General features: G+C 39.5%; 1 protein-coding gene across 3 annotated transcripts in view; it reads right to left on the bottom strand.

The window, feature by feature from the left end:
- Positions 1-16,923: 16,923 nt before the first annotated feature.
- MSI2 (musashi RNA binding protein 2) overlaps positions 16,924-18,094 on the bottom strand; it is a 381,411-nt gene continuing 380,240 nt past the window's right edge. For all 3 annotated transcript variants that reach the window (XM_044248612.1, XM_044248610.1, XM_044248611.1), the window contains one exon: positions 16,924-17,779. Coding sequence is in view for 1 of the 3 variants with exons in the window: in XM_044248611.1 (XP_044104546.1) it covers positions 17,738-17,779 (42 nt within the window). In the remaining 2 variants the exon portion in view is untranslated. The remainder of the gene's footprint in view (positions 17,780-18,094) is intronic.

Raw genomic sequence — 18,094 nt, forward strand, 5'->3', positions numbered from 1 at the left:
ATCCTACCTTCCAGAAAGTGGTTGATTTTCTGTTCCTAGAATTGCCACTCTTCTCTTCTATCTCCTATTGAGTTTGTAGTTGTTCGGAATGGTTTAATAACTATCTAGCTGAACACCTGGAACCTGACTATATTTAGGTTCCCTACTCTTCCGCCATCTTGCCTAAAGATTTATTTATATTGAGAGAGAGTGAGAGCACAAGCGTGAGGGGCAGAGGGAGGAGAGAATCTCAAGTAGACTCCATGCTAAGTGTGGAATCTGATGTAGGACTCCATCTCACAAGCTGAAACCAAGAGCTGGATGCTTAATTGCTGCACCACTTAGGCACTTCAGTTGATTAATTTTTAAATTTAATTTTAATTTTAATTTTTTTATCTTTACAGGTTTTATTTATTTATTTTAGAGAGAGAGAGAGAGAGAGTGTGTGTGTCTGTGCAATTGGAGGGAGGGGGAGAGAGAGAGGGAGAGAGAATCCCTAGCAGACTCCCCACTGAGAGCAGAGCCTGAGATGGGGCTGGATCCCACTACCCGTGAGATCCTAACCTCAGCTGAAATTACCAGTTGTATGGCCAACCGAATGAGCCACCCAGGTGCCCCTTATTTACTTATTTTTTTAAAAGTAATCTCTACACCCACTGTAAATCTCAAACTCATGACTCCAGGATCAAGAGTTGCATGCTTCTCTGACTGAGCCAGCCAGGGGCCCCCTATTTAACTCCTTCTCTATTTCTGCTACACTGATGAGAACAAAGTGACTTAGGGCAAATCTTGAGATTTGGTAATACAGATAAGCTTTATGATCCTTTTTAACACTTCTCTTGCTATTTTGGCCGCATTTATTCTTTTTATATAACTTAAAGATTTACATAAACAATTAAAATCCATGAGGATTTTTATTGGAATTGTGTTCCTATGTTCTGTATGTTTAGCAGGACATATAAAATTTGGGAGCACTGGGGCACCTGGGTGGCCCAGTCCATTAGCCTTCTGACTCTTGATCTCAGCTCAGGTCTTAATCTCAGGGTCGTGAGTTTGAACCCTGCACTGGGGCTCTATGCCCGGCGTGGAGACTGCTTAAACAAATCTGGGGTGGGGAGCACTGAAATTTTATTATTAGATCTTTCTATTCAGGAATGTGATCTTTCCATTTTTTCAGATCTTATTTTATGGCTTTTTAATAATATTCTATGATTGGATTATTATAGGTCATAAACCTTTCTCATAATGTTTATCTCTAAATATTTTCCCCCTAATATCATTACTAGGTATTTTTCACTAGGAGAAGGGCTACTGATTTGGGTATATCTATCTTGCATCTAGCCACCTTAGCAAAGTTTTATATCAATTCCAGTAGCAATTTTATATATTTGGGGTTTTTTGAGAATTATTTATTTTAGAGAGAGAACAGGGGAAGGGGCAGAGGAAGAGGGAGAGAAAGAATCTCAAGCAGACTCCATGCTGAGCACAGAGCCCAACTTGGGTCTTGATCTCATTACCCTGAGATCACGACCTGAGCTGAAACCAAGAGTCAGATGCTTATCCAACTGCACTACCCAGGCACCCATATGTATTTGTTTTTTGTTTTGTTTTGTTTTACTGGAATCTCTTGAAATTTCTAGGACTGCCATCCTATCTTTGTCTTTTCCTTTCAAGTTTGTATTATTTCATTATGCTTATTGCTTATCTGATACAATATTAAATATTAAGTGATAGCAGAACCCCTCACCATCTCTAATTTTAATTGAAATAGGTTTTGTGTTTTGCTGTTTAGGATCATTGCCATTGGATTTGGCAGATAGTCTTTATTATATTGTATGTAACCGCTTTCTGTTTCAACTTTTTGTGTTTTATTAGGAATAGCTGCAGTATTTTCAAATACATTGTAAGCACCTACTGTAATGATCACATGGTCTTTTTTTCTCCTTTAGGTTGCTAATATTAACAGATTACATTGATAGACTTTGTGATATTGAAATATTTTGCCTTTCTGGAATAAATCCTGCTTGGTCATATTATATTATACTCTTGAGATATAAACGGATCTCTTTGCTACAGTTGTAGAATTGTAGAATTTTTGCATCTGAGCAAAGTCTGTAGATATACTTTTGTCTTGTTTCTGTATTGGGTTTTATTTATTTATTTATTTATTTATTTAACATATTGTGTATTATTTGCTTTAGGGGTACAGGTCTGTGAATCATCAGTTTCATACAATTCACAGCACTCACCATAGCATATACCCTCCCCAATGTCCATCACTGGGCCACCCTACCCCTCCCCCCACCATCCCCCAAGGAACCCTCAGTTTTTTTCCAGAGATTAAGAGTCTCTTATGGTTTGTCTTCCTCCCCGGTCACATCTTGTTTCATTTTTCCCCTCCCTACCTCCCACGACCCTCTGCCCTGCCTCTCAAATTCCTCATATGAGAGAAATCATATGATAATTGTCTTTCTCTGATTGACTTATTTTACTTAGCATAATACTCTCTAGTTCCATCCATGTTGTTGCAAATGGCAAGATTTTGGGTTTTCTGATGGCTGTGTATTATTCCATTGTGTGTATATGTGTGTGTGTATTCACATCTTCTTTATCCATTCATCTGTTGATGGACATCTAGGCTTTTTCCAAAGTTTGGCTATTGTGGACATCGTTGCTATAAACATTTGGGTGCGTGTGCCTCTCTGGATCACTACATTTGTATCTTTGGGAAAAATACCCACACGTGTGATTGGTGGGTTGTAGGGTAGCTAGCTCTGTTTGCAACTTTTTGAGGAACCTCTATGCTGTTTTCCAGAGTGGCTGCACCAGCTTGCATACCCACCAACAGTGTAGGAGGGTTCCCCTTTCTCCTCATCCTCGCCAACATCTGTTGTTTCCTGACTTGTTCATTTTAGCCATTCTGACTGGTGTAAGGTGGTATCTCACTGTGGTTTTGATCTGTATTTCCCTGATGCTGAGTGATGTTGAGCACTTTTTCATGTGTCTCTTGGCCATTTGAATGTCTTCTTTGAAGAAATGTCTGTTCATGTCTTCTGCCTATATCTTGATTGGATTGTTTGTTCTTTGGGTGTTGCATTTGATAAGTTCTTTATAGATTTTGGATACTGGCCCTTTATCTGATATGTCATTTGCAAATATCTTCTCTCATTCTGTTGGTTGTCATTAGTTTTGTTGACTCTTTCCTTTGCTGTGCAAAAGGTTTTGATCTTGATGAAGTCCCAAGTTCATTTTTGCCCTAGCTTCCCTTTGCCTATGGCAATGTTTCTAGGGAGGAATTTGCTGTGGCTGAGGTCAAAGAGGTTGCTACCTATGTTCTCCTCAAGGATTTTGATGGATTCCCTTTTGAGTCTGTTTTTGTGTGTGGTGTAAGGAAGTGGTCCAGTTTCGTTCTTCTGCGTGTTCCTGTCCAGTTTTCCCAACAGCATTTGTTGAAGGGACTCCCCCGCCCCCGCCATTGGACATTCTTTCCTACTTTGTTGAAGATTCATTGACCATAGAGTTGAGGATCTATTTCTGGGATCTCTGTTCTGTTCCATTGATCTATAGGTCTGTTTTTGTGCTAGTACCATACTGTCTTAATGATAAAGCTTTGTAATAGAGCTTGAAGTCTGGAATTGGGGTGCTGCCACCTTTGGTTTTCTTTTTCAACATTCCTCTGGCTATTCAAGGTCTTTTATGGTTCCATATAACTTCTAGAATTATTTGTTCGATTTCTTTTAAAAAAATTGATGGTATTTTGATAGGGATTGCATTAAATGTGTAGATTGCTTTAGGTAGCATAGACATTTTCACAATATTTGTTCTTCCAGTCCATGAGTATGGAATGTTTTGCCATTTCTTTGTGTCTTGCTCAATTTCTTTCATGAGTACTCTATAATTTTCTGAGTACAGATTTTTTCCCTCTTTGGTTAGGTTTATTCCTAAGTATCTTTTGGTTTTAGGTGCAATTGTAAATGGGATTGGCTCCTTAATTTCTCTTTCTTCTGTCTTGCTGGTGGTGAATAGAAATGCAACTGATTTCTGTGCATTGATTTTATATCCTGATGCTTTATTGAATTCCTGTATGAGTTCTAGCAGTTTTGGAGTGGAGTCTTTTGGGTTTCCCACATAAAGGATCATATCATCTATGAAGAGTGAGAGTTTGACTTCTTCTTTGCCTTTTTGGATGCCTTTTATTTCTTTTTGTTGTCTGATTGCTGAGGCTAGGACTTCTAGTTCTATGTTGAGTAGCAGTGGTGATAGTGGAGAGCCTTGCCATGTTCCTGACTTTAGGAGAAAAGCTCTCAGTTTTTCCTCATTGAGAATGATATTTGCTGTGGGTTTTCCATGGATGGCTTTTATGATATTGAGGTATGTACCCTCTATCCCTACACTGTGAAGAGTTTTGATCAAGAAAGGATGCTGTCTTTTGTCAAATTTCTTTTTCAGCATCTATTGAGAGTATCATATGGTTCTTGTTCTTTTTTTTCTTTTTTAATTAATGTGTCACAGTGATTGATTTGCAGATGTTGAACTAACCTTGCAGCCCAGGAATAAATCCCAGTTGGTCATGGTGAATAATCCTTTCAATGTACTGTTGGATCCTATTGGCTAGTATTTTGGTGAGAATTTTTGCATCTCAAGGATGTTGTTCATCAAGGATATTGGTCTGTAATTCTTTTTGATGGGGTCTTTGTCTGGTTTTGGGATCAAGCTAATGCTGGCCTCATAAAATGAGTTTGGAAGTCTTCCTTCCATTTCAGTTTTTTGGAATAGTTTCAAGAGAATAGGTATTAATTCTTCTTTAAATGTTTGGTAGAATTCCCCTGGGAAGCCATCTGGCCCTGGGCTCTTGTTTGTTGGAGATTTTTCATTACCACTTCAATCTTCTTACTGGTTATGGGTCTGCTCAGGTTTTCTATTTCTTCCTGGTTCAATTTTAGTGGTTTATACGTCCTAGGAGTGCATCCATTTCTTCCAGATTGTCAAATTTGCTGGCATATAGTTGCTCATAATATGTTCTTAAAATTGTTTGTATTTCTTTGGTGTTGGTTGTGATCTCTCCTCTTTCATTCATGATTTTATTAATTTGGGTCCTTTTTCTTTTCTTTTGGATAAGTCTAGCCAAGGGTTTATTAATCTTATTAATTCTTTCAAAGAACCAGCTCCTGGTTTCATTTTTTTGTTCTATTTTTTTTTTAAAGATTTTATTTATTTATTTGACAGACAGAGATCACAAGCAGACAGAGAGGCAGGCAGAGAGAGGGAGAGGAGGAAGCAGGCTCCCTGCAGAGCAGAGAGCCCGACGTGGGACTTGATCCCAGGACCCTGAGATCATGACCTGAGCCGAAGGCAGCGGCTTAACCCACTGAGCCACCCAGGCACTCTACTGTTCTTTTCATTTCTATTTCATTGATTTCTGCTTTGATCTTTATTATTTCTCTTCTCCTGCTGGGTTTAGGCTTTCTTTGCTGTTCTTTCTGCAGCTCCTTTGGGTGTAGTGTTAAGTTGTGTACTTCAGACCTTTCTTGTCTCTTGAGAGAGGCTTGTATTGCTATATACTTTGCTCTCTGGACCACCTTTTCTGTGTCCCAAAGATTTTGAACAGTTGTGTTTACATTTTCATTTGTTTTCACGATTTTTAAAAATTATTCTTTAATTTCCTGGTTGACCCATTCATTCTTTAGTAGGAATCCTCATTAGCCTTCATGTATGTGAGTTATTTCCAACTTTCCTCTTGTGGTTGAGTTCTAGTTTCAAAGCATTGTGGTCTGAAGATATGCAGGGAATGATCCCAATCTTTTGTTACTGGTTGAGACCTAATTAGAGACCCAGGCAGGATGGTGATTTTTGATTACCACTTCAATCTTCTTACTGGTTATGGGTCTGTTCAGGTTTTCTATTTCTTCTCTATTCTGGAGAATGTTCGTTGTGCACTAGAGAAGGATGTGTATTCTGTTGCTTTGGGATGGAATGTTCTGAATGTATCTGTGATGTCCATGTGGTCCAGTGTGTCATTTAAAGACTTTATTTCCTTATTGATCTTTTCCTTACATGATCTATCCATTTCAGTGAGGGGAGTGTTAAAGTCCCCTACTGTTATTATATTATTGTCAAAGTATTTCTTTGATTTTGTCACTAATTGGTTTATATAATTGGCTGCTCCCATGTTGGCATAGATATTTAAAATTGTTAGATCTTCTTTTGGCAGACCCTTTAAGTATGATATAGTGTCCTTCCTTATCTCTTATTGTGTAGTCTTTGGCTTAAAATCTAATTTATCTGATATAAGGAATGCCACTCAGCTTTCTTTTGATGTCCTTTAGCATGGTAAATTGTTTTCCACCCCCTCACTTTAAATCTGGAGGTGTCTTTGGGTCTAAAATGAATTTCTTATAGACAGCATATTGATGGGTCTCATTTTTTTAAATCCATTCTGATACCCTGTGTCTTTTTTTTTTTTTAAGATTTTATTTATTTATTTGACAGAGATCACAAGCAGGCAGAGAGGCAGGTAGAGAGGAAGGGAAGCAGGCGGCCTGCCGAGCAGAGAGCCCGATGTGGGGCTCAATCCCAGAATTCTGGGATCATGACCTGAGCCAAAGGCAGAGGCTTAACCCACTGAGCCACCCAGGCGCCCCACCCTGTGTCTTTTGATTGGGGCATTTAGCCCATTTACATTCGGGTAACAATGAAAGATATGAATTTAGTGCCACTATGTTGCATGTAAGATGACTGTTAATTGTCTTTGTTCCTTTCTAGTCTGTTACTTTTAGGGTCTGCCTCTGCTTAGAGGACCCCTTTCAATATTTCCTGTAGGGCTGGCTTGGTGTTTGCAAATTCTTTTAGTTTTTGTTTGTCCTGGAAGGTTTTTATCTCTCCTTCTATTTTCAATGGCAGCCTAGCTGGATATAGTATTCTTGGCTGCATATTTTTCTTGTTTAGTGCTCTGAAGTTATCCTGCCAATCTTTTCTGGCCTACCAGGTCTCTGTGGATAGATAGGTCTGCTGCCAGTGTAATATTTCTACCATTGTATGTTACAGACCTCTTGTCCCAAGCTGCTTTCAGGATTTTCTCTTTGTTTCTGAGACTTGTAAGTTTTACTATTAGTTGATGGGGTGCTGACCCATTTTTATTGATTTTTAGGGGGATTCTCTTTGCCTCCTGAATTTTGATGCTTGTTTCCTTTGCCAAATTGGGGCCATTCTCTGCTATACTGCTCCAATGTACCTTCTGCCCCCCTCTCTCTTCTTCTTCTGTGATCCCAATTATTCTAATATTGTTTCATCTTATGGTATCACTTATCTCTTGAATTCTCCCCTCATCATCCAGTAGTTGTTTATCTCTCTTTTTCTCAGCTTCTTTATTCTCCATCATATGGTCTTCTGTATCACTAATTCTCTCTTCTGCCTCATTTATCCTAGCAGTAAGAGCCTCCACTTTTGATTGCACCTCATTAAAAGCCTTTTAAAATTTCAACTTGGTTAGATTTTAGTTCTTTTATTTCTTCAGAATGGGATTTTCTATTATCTTCCATGCTTTTTTGAGCCTAGTTAGCACTCTGATAGTCACCATTCTGAACTCTAGTTCTGACATCTTACTATTGGCCATATTGATTAGGTCCCTAGCCATCAGTACTGCCTCTTGTTCTTTTTCTTGAGGTACGTTTTTCTGCCTTGTCATTTTATCCAGATAAGAATAGATGAATGAGAGAACAAAATACTAAAATGATAGCAATGACCCCAGAAAAATATAAACTAACCAAATCAGAAGAGACCTGATACCGGGGGGAGAAGAAAGGAGGGGGATAAAAAATACACACACACACACACACACACACACACACTAGACTGATGAATAGAACAGAGCCACACCCTTGATTTTGGGTGTATTTTGGTGTCTTAGAAGAAATTACCTCCCAAAATTTTAAAGAAAGAAAAACATATATATACAAAAATAAGGGTAAACACGATGAAGGGATGGAATACAAATGTAAAGATGAAAATTTAAAAAGATTCTAAAAGGAATTGATCAGATAAGAAGTTGGTTGAAAAAAGAAAAAAAAAAAGGAAAGAATCTGATCAGGCTGGAGACTAGAACAAAGCCATGTTCTAGATTTAGGGTATATTTTTATCTGTTAGAAGAAACTGTACCCCAGAATTTTAAAGAAAAAAAAAACCCTGTATGTATACAATAAATAAGGTTAAATACAATAAAGTGATAGAATATGACTATAACAATGAAACTTGAAAAATATTTTTTAAAAAGGTATTGATAAGATAAAATAATTAAAAAGGTTTAAATAGGAAAGATGAAAAAAAAAGAATAAGAAAACAATAAAATTTAAAAAAAAATTAACTTTGAAAGACTAAAGAATCATGGGAGAAGAGCCATGAATTCTAGTGTTGCATTCCCCTAGCTCTGGAGTTCTGCAATTCTCATTGATCCATTAACTTGGTCTTGGCTGGATGTTCTTGCTGATCTTCTGGGGCAGGGGTCTGTTGCAGTGATTCTCAAATGTCTTTGCCTGACTTGGAATTGTACTGCCCTCACTAGGGACCAGGCTGAGTAATCTGCTTGGTTTTGCTCTTGGGAGTTTTTGTTCCCTGAACAGTTTCTGTGGAGTTTGCAGACAGAGAATAAAGATGGTGGCCTCCCAATATCTGGTCAGGAGGATCCCCAAGTCCTCAGTGTGCTCTCAGAGGAAAGCATTCAATCCCTCCCATTTCCCTGGTCTCTGGCCATAATCCGTGCTCACCTAACCTGTGACAGAGCATTTCTGTCTCTGGTACATGGCCCTGTTTGGAGTCTCTAAACCCAGCAGATGCCTTCTGCGATTCCCACGCTGCTCCTCCCAGGAGAGGGAGGTAGGGATCTCCCTAAATCTGCCACTTCTGGGGTCCCTGCTCGAAGAACAGTGGCCCAAGTGTGGCTCAGATCACAGTTTAAGGAAACCCCAAGCTGAGAGTTCACTCCTTGGCTCTGTCTCTGTAGTCAGCTTCCCGCTCCAATACCTGGGAGCTCTGCCACACTCAGGCATCCCTGGTGTTTCTGTGACCCCACGGGTCCTGAGACCACACTGTCCATGCGAGGGCTCCATCTTCCACTTAGCCACTGGAGTGATGTCCCTCACTGGAGGAGTTTTCTAAAAGTTCTGGTTTTGTGCTCTGCTGCTCTACCACTTGCTGGTAGCCGCCCCTTCCCCACAGTCTCTCTTCCCCCATATCACCTCGGATTTACTTCTCTGCACATCCTACCTTCCAGAAAGTGGTTGGTTTTCTGTTCCTAGAATTACTGCTCTTCTTCTCTTCGATCTCCTGTTTGAATTTTTAGGTGTTCAGTATGGTTTGATAACTATCTAGCTGAACTCCTGGGACCCCATGGTATTTAGATCTCCTACTCCTCTGCCATCTTGCTCCTTCCCTCTATATTGGGTTTTGACATCAAGGCTATGCTAGCATTATAAAACAGGAGAGCTTTCCATATTTTTTTCTCATCTGGAATGGTTTAAATAGCAATGGAATTATGAATTAGATAAAACTCATTTGTAAGCCCATTTGAACCCAGTCCTTTTTTCAATATTAGATCTTTAATTACCCTTTCAATATGTTTTGTGGTAACAAATTTATTCTGGTTTTCTACTTCTGACCAATTTGGATTTGCTAGAAAACTTTCTTTTAAAAAATTTTTAGATTTGTTGCTCTGGCTCTTCTTTTCTCATTCTTACCTTTCATTCTTCAGATTGCATATTTTTGCTCTTTTTTCTTTATTCAGGGTGTCTTATTAGTCTTTGTAAAAATCCAGCTTTTGGGGATGCCTGGGTGGCTCAGTCAGTTAAGCCACTGCTTTCTGCTCAGGTATTGATTCCAGGGGCCTGGGATCGAGTCCTGCATCTGGCTCCTTGCTCGGCAGGGAGCCTGCTTTTCTCTCCACCTCTGCCTGCTTGTGTGCTCTACGTCTCTCTCTCTCTCTGATAAATAAATAAAACAAGTAGGCAGAGAGGCAGGCAGACAGAGGGGGGCAAGCAGGCTCCCCGCTGAGCAGAGAGCCTCATGTGGGGCTTGATCCCAGGACCCTGAGACCATGATCTGAGCCGAAGGCAGAGGCTTAACCCACTGAGCCACCCAGGCACCCCTTACATCCTTTTTTCTTTCTTTTTTTTTTTTAAGATTTTACTTATTTGACAGAGAGATAGTGACAGAGGGAACACAAGCAGAGGCAGTGGGAGAGGGAGAAGCAGGCTTCCTAGTGAGCAGGGAGCCCAATGTGGGGCTCAATACCAGGACCCTTGGATCATGACCCAAGTTGAAGGCAGAAGCTTAACGAACTGAGCCACCCAGACGCCCTTATTGTTTTCTATTTTACAGCTTTTAGCTTCTACCAATTTCTCCTTTCTAGTTTTTTTGGTGCTGTTTACTACCTTAAGATGAATAATAAATTTCTTCAATGAAAAATAGGTTTTTTTCGTCGAAGACATTTAAACTAAGTTTTTCTCTGAGTACAGCTTTTGCTCTGTGTTACATGTTCAGATAGAATGTGTGCTTTTTGTTGCTTTCTAGACCATTTATTTGTATTTTAACTTTCATCTTTGATCCAAGAAGGTACAGAATTGGGTCTCCCAATTTTTGTGTAGTTATAATGGTAATAACCACATTTTAATTATCTGTAATTATATAGGATTGTGATCATGGGATGTGGACCACAAAGTTGCTATTTGTTTAAATTAATAATTTTAGCTAATATTTAAGCATTAATAATTACACAATTAATATTTATCAGTTAATACATAATTAATATTTTGCCACACAGTGGATTTTTGCATATATTCCATGGATAAGTGGCCAAAAAAAAAGTACATTCTCTATTTAAAGATTCTATAGTCTGGTGATCATTTACTAATTGCATTATACAATTTCTCCATGTCTTTATTTTTGTCTATTATACACATCTAGTTCCAAGAGAGGTGCATTAAAGTCTCTATAATTGTATTTTAATTTTTATCAAGTTCTTTTTGCAATTCTAATAGTTTCTGATTTAAGTGTTCAGTTTTCCTGGTAATTGAGGCACAGGGTTTATCACCTCTAGATCTTCCTGTTTTTTGTCATTACAGAATATTGCATTGAGTGCTTTAATATTAAATTCCACCCTGTTTGACCAATTATTTCAAGTCCTGCCCTTTTTTGTGTTTGCTTATTTTCTCTTTGCCACCCCTTTATTTTCAGCCATCTTTATCATTTAACAATTTCTTTAATATCAGATAATTTTTTCCCCCCTAAACACACCTGTTCTACAGTGGTAGAAAATGCAATCTGTTTGTATTTAGATAATGATGGATTACCTCGCTAGCGTTCCTTTGGTCCTACTTCAGTTATTATGCTTATGATTTACCCTGATGTTCTTTTCCTTTTCCTAGTTTTTGCTGATTTGTTTTCTACTTAATTTTTTCCACTTAATTTTTAATGTTTCTCCCTAAAGTTTTGGCTTTCTCCAGATTGCAAATTTCCTATCCTCCATGAACATGTAGCCAGTCACACAACACACACGGGGCTAACCAGATCATGTGAGCGCCTCACCTGGCATACTGCTGATGCCCCCATTCCCAGCTCTCTCCTTGGGCTTCTGGGATGGAGCTGAGCAGTCAGGATGAGGATGAACTTTTTCATGTCTCTGGTCCGCTCCTCTCAGAATTCCTAAAAGGATTTCTCAACTGAGCTCTCATTGGTCTTTCATTTCTAGGGGACTGCAGAGGTTATGCTCTTTGATCCTCAAACAAGATTAACAAGACATTGGAGAGTGCTGATGCTTCGCCCGTGGACTTAGGATATGGGCCTAGAAACAAATTCTCCTGTCTCCAGCCTTGCCATCGAAAGGGACAGCTTCTTATCTTCTCTTCTTGGACCTTTGTGTAGCAGAAACCTCCCTAAGGTAAAGCTGAAATAAGTGGGAGACAGGACATTGGAGGAGAGGGCCCAAGGTGACCATGTCCTGAGGGCTCCACCTAACACTCTGAGGAAGCAGTTACAGGAAGCTTCATCCCTATCTCCAGAGCTTAAAACCCGTGGAACCCTGTGGTTCAGACTATGTCTTGACTGCTACCACCAAGCCTTGGCGCTTGCCCCCAATGAACTGTGTCTCAGTTCTTTTCTTTTCTCTCAGTAATCTGATAGAAGGCAGAAGTGTCATAGATGGCCTGTTTCTTTCTACACCTTTCATTTTGTGATCCTACAAAATTCTCTTCATTAAGCAAGACTTTGAACTTGAGGATCAAGGCTGGGCTTCCTCATAACCTTTCAGACTCCTACTCAAGGGTTATGGAATTGGTTCTGTGCTTTCTCCTGCAGGCTGTTGATAGCAGAGGCCAGCAACCTGGAGAGCCACTTAGCTTCTTCGACACTCTCTTGTCTCTTCATAAACATGTTCCACAGCGGAAGGGCTTCTTCTCCACTGGAGGTGATGCGGCCAGCACCAGCACTGAGAGGTAAGGGGACACAGGTATGACTGGGGACACTTTCCCCCCAAAAACCAAGCAACAGGGACCCCCCCCAGCCCTCCCCTGCAAGTGAAAGAACACCAGACAACTCTGTTCAAAACAGTTTATTGTATTTTATTTATTTTTTTTTTTGTCAGACAAACACATTGATTTCTGGACCACAGTAGAGGATGGAAACCTTTCACAAACTTATTTATTTGAAAATACAAATATAAAATTATACTTTCCACATCTGTGATGTGAGAGACTGCCATCCACATAGTAATTTTTTACAACAGGGCTTTAAGAAAGCCACACACAAAGACCTGAAAGATGCTTGCGATATATAGATAGATAGATACATATATATGTATATATATAAAAAAAATACTCACTACCAAAGTTGTCATCAGTTTCATACTAAAGTATAAAAGTAAGGGTGAGGTCAGCCACAGTGCTAGGGAAAGTTTTATTTAGATACATTTATGTCCACATGAAACGCTTAGACTTGCATCCTATTACATATGGAATTCCGCGTTTACAATACACCATGAACGGCAGATTGGCTAGCCCACGCCACTCGAGAGGACACTCACAGATTCCACACAGGATGGTGCAGTATGTACAGAATACAGTAGCTGAGAGCCTTCTAGGGAGGCTCTGGAACTTTTGGCTCTCAGACCCCCTCCCCCTCCCCCCTCGCGCCCCTGCCTCCCAGAAATGAAGTCCTGTCTGAGACAATACATTCTGATTATTTGATAGCCAAGTATTTGAGTTAAGGTTGCTTCCCCAGAGGGGTGGGTTTTATTTATATATATATTTTTTGAGTTTACTTACTTTTTGGTTAAAAGAAAGAAAGAAAGAAAACAAACATATTACAGTATTAAAGTATTGCTTAACGTACAGCGTCTCCTTGTGTAGTGTCTGTGCCCAGGACCGGGCTGAGCTGATTCTGCTGCTTTTCTGCTTAGGGGAGGGCAGAGGAGCCCACCAGTGTCTCTCTTCAATGTGCTTGCCAGCCTCTGTCCCTCTGCCTTCCCCTGCCCCCCACTTTTATCTTCCTTGGAAGGTAGCCTGGCTTGTTGAAGCACACTGAAGAAAGAAAATTCTTTCTGCCCCGCACCCCTACCCCCCTGGCACAGTCTCCCTCTGTCTCTGCGTGCCACTCCCAACTGATAAAGAGAAGTATGAGTTAGTGTTTCTTTTGTAAACAATTTCATATGCAATATAATACAGAAAGCATGGCTGACCTTCAATAAAAAATGTAGTAAACTATATTGCTTTATTCTTGATTATGCTGCAGTGAGCGAACGGCAGGATGAAGCAGTGTGGTGTGGTGGTGGCTAAGTCCCTAGCCCTCGTTTGCACTAAAGATCAAAATAGGTTTTGTTTTTCTATTTGGAACGAAAAAACAATTTTTTTTTTTCAAAATCTCCCAAATGAAAAAGAAACCCCCCTTGTCAAAACAAAAACAAAAACAAAACAAAACAAAAAAAACCCTAAAACAAAAACAAAACAAAACCAGAAGAAAAAAAAAAAACAACACCTGAAAACAAAAACTGAACACCTTTCAGGTCATTAGAACCAACAATTACCCAATGATTTTTAGACTAGTCTAGCAAGATGTGTGTAACATTCACTGGCTGTGAATTGCTGTGCAGTGAAACAGGAAATGGACAGCAATAGAGCCATGCTACCTTAAAGTCCAAGCTACAGATTCAAATTAGGATGACGGTTATGAAGGAGAGAAACGTAAAAAGGCCTGTCGGGACTTCGTTTGAATTAAGCCAATGAGCGACTGGGATAGAACACGAGGCTGTTTGGTTTTCCCAATGGGTGTGAGGAAGGCCACAAACCAGGGCTGAGAAAGCTCCTGGGGAGGGGACCAAAGGCTTGGCCGTCCCCGTCAGCTCCATGTCCAGGTAGAACCAGGAATGGGTCCGGGAGCTAATGCCACTCACTCCCCTCTGCTTGGGAGGAGAGGAGTTCGGGGGTCCCAGGCAGATGGATCTGGAAGCCAGAAAGTCACCCGGTGGCTATTTCGTGATTCCGGGGGGAAAAGCCATCAGCCAAGAGGGTTTCTCCCCCGGGGAAGGCGAAAAGGTGGTTCCCATGGTCGCCATTGAGCTTAACTGAAACAAAGACAAGGCTGAACATCAGTGCTAAAATAATTTACAAAAATCTTTCAAAATGGACTTCTAGATGAGTGGGGGGACTAACGTGAACCTTAACCTAGGTAGCCACATTAAAACATATCAGATTTCCACGAGATTTGTGCTATGGGCTACTGGGTCTCTTCAAAAGGTATTATAAACATCTAAAACATATTCACACAGATTATCAATTTCTTCTGAGCATTCTTAAAAAAATATTTTTTCTCTTAGTAAAATCATTTTAATATACCATGCCTCCCTCTTTTAAAAAATAAATTAAAAAAATCCAGTTTTGCATATCTAGCATTAGCATTTAAGGTAGTATGGCACACCCCTTCACAGTTGGGGGGGGGTGGGAATCTACAAAACGCCGCGGATTCTGCCGGCATTTGAACATCATGAGACCTTGGGTTAGTTGAAACCACATCAGATCAGCAAAAATAAAATAAAAAGTTGAAATTGAAAAAAAAATAATTGAAAGGAAAAACCTGCCCCAAAATTATTAGCAATTTTTTTTTCCATAAATAAGAGAAAGTTCTATCCTTACTGGTCCTAAATCTGAATAACTATGTCTAATTTTTTTAAACCTTAATTACGTTATACCTATCAATATGTACTAGAAGAAAGAGAAGAAAAAAAGTCACTACACTAGTACGAGGACAGCACGCTTACAAGATAGCCATTTTATACATTATTAACAGACAGTGATCAACAAAGAGTCTTCTATGAGGTGATGGAGGTGCAGAGAAAGGAAGGGTCCTACAGTACATCACCAACATGGACAAAAGAGTAAATAAATTCCCTAGTCTAGACACTGAATTTCTGGGAATTTATGGTCTTTTTTCTCTTTTTTTAATAAAACTTCTCTATTTTGTTATTTTATCACTCGAACAAGTTTTGATATTTTAAAAGCGCCCAGCATTTTACTCAACTTGGTTGTTTGGAAATAAAAAAAGAAAGAAAAAAACAAAAAACAAAACAATAAACCCCTCACCAAACAACCTAACATTTAATCAGAAAAACAGATTTTTTTTTTTAAATGTTGTTGCTGTTTAATTAGAATTGAAAAAGGCTTTTTTTCTTTCTTTCTGAGTTAGCATTTTGGAGCCTTTTGTTTGAAGATGCTTTTGCCCTACCACGTCTGTGAAAGTCTACATTAGTCTACTTTGTTAGTAAAATTTATAAAAATAGGAGTGCAGCAGCTTTTTATAATAAATGTCGCATTCAGTGTCTCATACTGGCTGTGCCTTAAGTACCAAATTTATAAACGTAACAATTTAAAAAATATTAATAAAACATCAATATCACATTTTAAAAAAGAAAAAAATATATATCCACACTACAATATGTTTTAATGCCATCTATTGAGTTGTACTTCTAGAGTTGCTGTTGCCGACCTATTACCAATATTAAAAAAAAGTTAAATTAAAAAATATCCTTCATCATAAGTATCTTTCCCCAACCGAGGACCATATATTATAACAGCCAAATGTTAAACATGTGCAAACAGGAAACTGTCAGTTTTTCCCACCAGTCACAGTGCAGCGATGTTTATACTTTTTTTATTTTTAAAATTCTGTTTACATCTACAATAAATTAAAAAAAAAAAATTCTTCCATAGCCTCTCTGGTGATACTTGCAGCACTGAGGTATTAAAAAAAATATATAAACCAAAAAAGGTTGCTCTCCTAATTTGTAAGTAGGAAGTGAATGGAGAAAAGGTTTCATTAATGCAGGCTTATCCGCCCCTGGCCCGAGGCCCCCCTCCCCCGCTCCCCAGGGCTGGGGGGGGCAGTGGGGGGGCAGGGGAGCAAAGAGAGGCCAAGTGTCCTAGGGACCTTTGGAGGTGCTGAAATGGTTGGACAATAGAAAATGATCAAATATTTAAAAATTAAGACTGAAAAAGAATGTCCCCCCACCCCCTCCCCACCCAAGCCAAACAGGTGTGCTTTGAAACTTTAAATATGTTAAATATTAAAATTGTAGCTTTGTTTTTAAAAAACGTCTTGGGAAAAGCAGTTTTTCATATTTTAAATAAAAATCTAACTAGACGGTAACATTTGAAGCTGTGCACAGACGAGAGGTTAATATGCTGGTATGACACTAATACAGTTCTTAGGTCTATCACACAGACAGAAGGAGCTAAACAGTGTTCTAACTTTTCCCGGGGGTCGTCCTGGCAGCGGGGGTGTCCTTCCTCCTGGGAACTGACTGGTTATCATGCCTTCCCCTCCTCCTTCCACAGAGCATCGAACTGCCTGGGACCGACTCCCTCACAAAAATATTTTTTGATTCTCTCTTTCTTAATAGTTTCTATGTAGTTAATGGAATTGTATTTACAACGCTTCTTTTTTTTTTTTTTTTTAGAATTCACAATTTCAAAAAACCTTATAATATCACCTCTTTCAACAGAAAAAAAGCACTTATAGAAAAGGAGGACACTCAAAACATGGTCGTCCTTACCTTATTGCCGAAAATAGATATACTTAGGTTAACAAAGAGACGTCACAAAAAAGAACCGCTATAGAGTCTGTTAATTAGCCTACTACATCTCACTTCTTATACGACGCAAAGGAGAAAGTTGATGCCCACCTCCCGCTCCACAACTTTGCTTCCGCGGGTGTACGCGCTCCACTGGAAAAGCCATACAGTCTCAGAATTGGTACCAAAATATTGAGAGTAATATTACCATCTCAGCATCCTTTAAAAGTGAGAACAGAATCAAAACAAGCAAAAAAAAAAAAAAATCTTTTTAAGAAAAAAATAATACCTTAATATAACAATATAACAATTATACTATGGTTAGCTTTTAACTAGATATTAAAGCTATATGACTACTGGACTAAGTCAAAATCACTACCAAATGTGATTCAAAGAGATTTAAAAGGAGAAGGGGCGGGGTGGGAGTCGGGGAGAGAAGAGGACGGGAAACCATCAAGAAAAAAACAAAACAAAACAAAACCAAAAATCATGGGTTATATACACATTTAAAAGCTGTTGTCTTATATTACAGCAGATTCGTGAGATGATGAGATGTAGTCAACCCTCGATCCGAAGTGAGCCACCTCTGGTTGGGATGGGGAGTGAGGCTGGTGGGGGTCCAGGTCTGATGACATCACCTAAACAAAGGGCCACTCAGAAACTTCGCCCAGTCTTGCCTGGACATCCAGGTATGCTCTGCAGGGTGCGGAAGGTCACGGATGCCCAGAGGAGAACATTAAAGTGGGAAGCGGGAGGAGAGAAAAGATATGTCAGGCAAATGTACTATTGAGTCCAACTTTTTAACTAGCGCTTTCAGGGTAGGACTACAACAGGCTACTGAACTCATGATCGGAAACGGTGGGGCTAACAGCTTCCTGGGATCACTGCTTGGAAAAATCCGGCATCTTCGCCACGCCTGACACTGGGGAGCGGACAGCCCTGCCACTCATTTCTGCTGAGTTGCTATTCCGCTGACTTGCTACGGCACTGTTGAATTCTTGGGGGTGGGTA

The sequence above is a fragment of the Neovison vison genome, chromosome 5 (genome assembly GCF_020171115.1).
Source record: "Neovison vison isolate M4711 chromosome 5, ASM_NN_V1, whole genome shotgun sequence".
Classification (NCBI taxonomy): Eukaryota; Metazoa; Chordata; class Mammalia; order Carnivora; family Mustelidae; genus Neogale; species Neogale vison.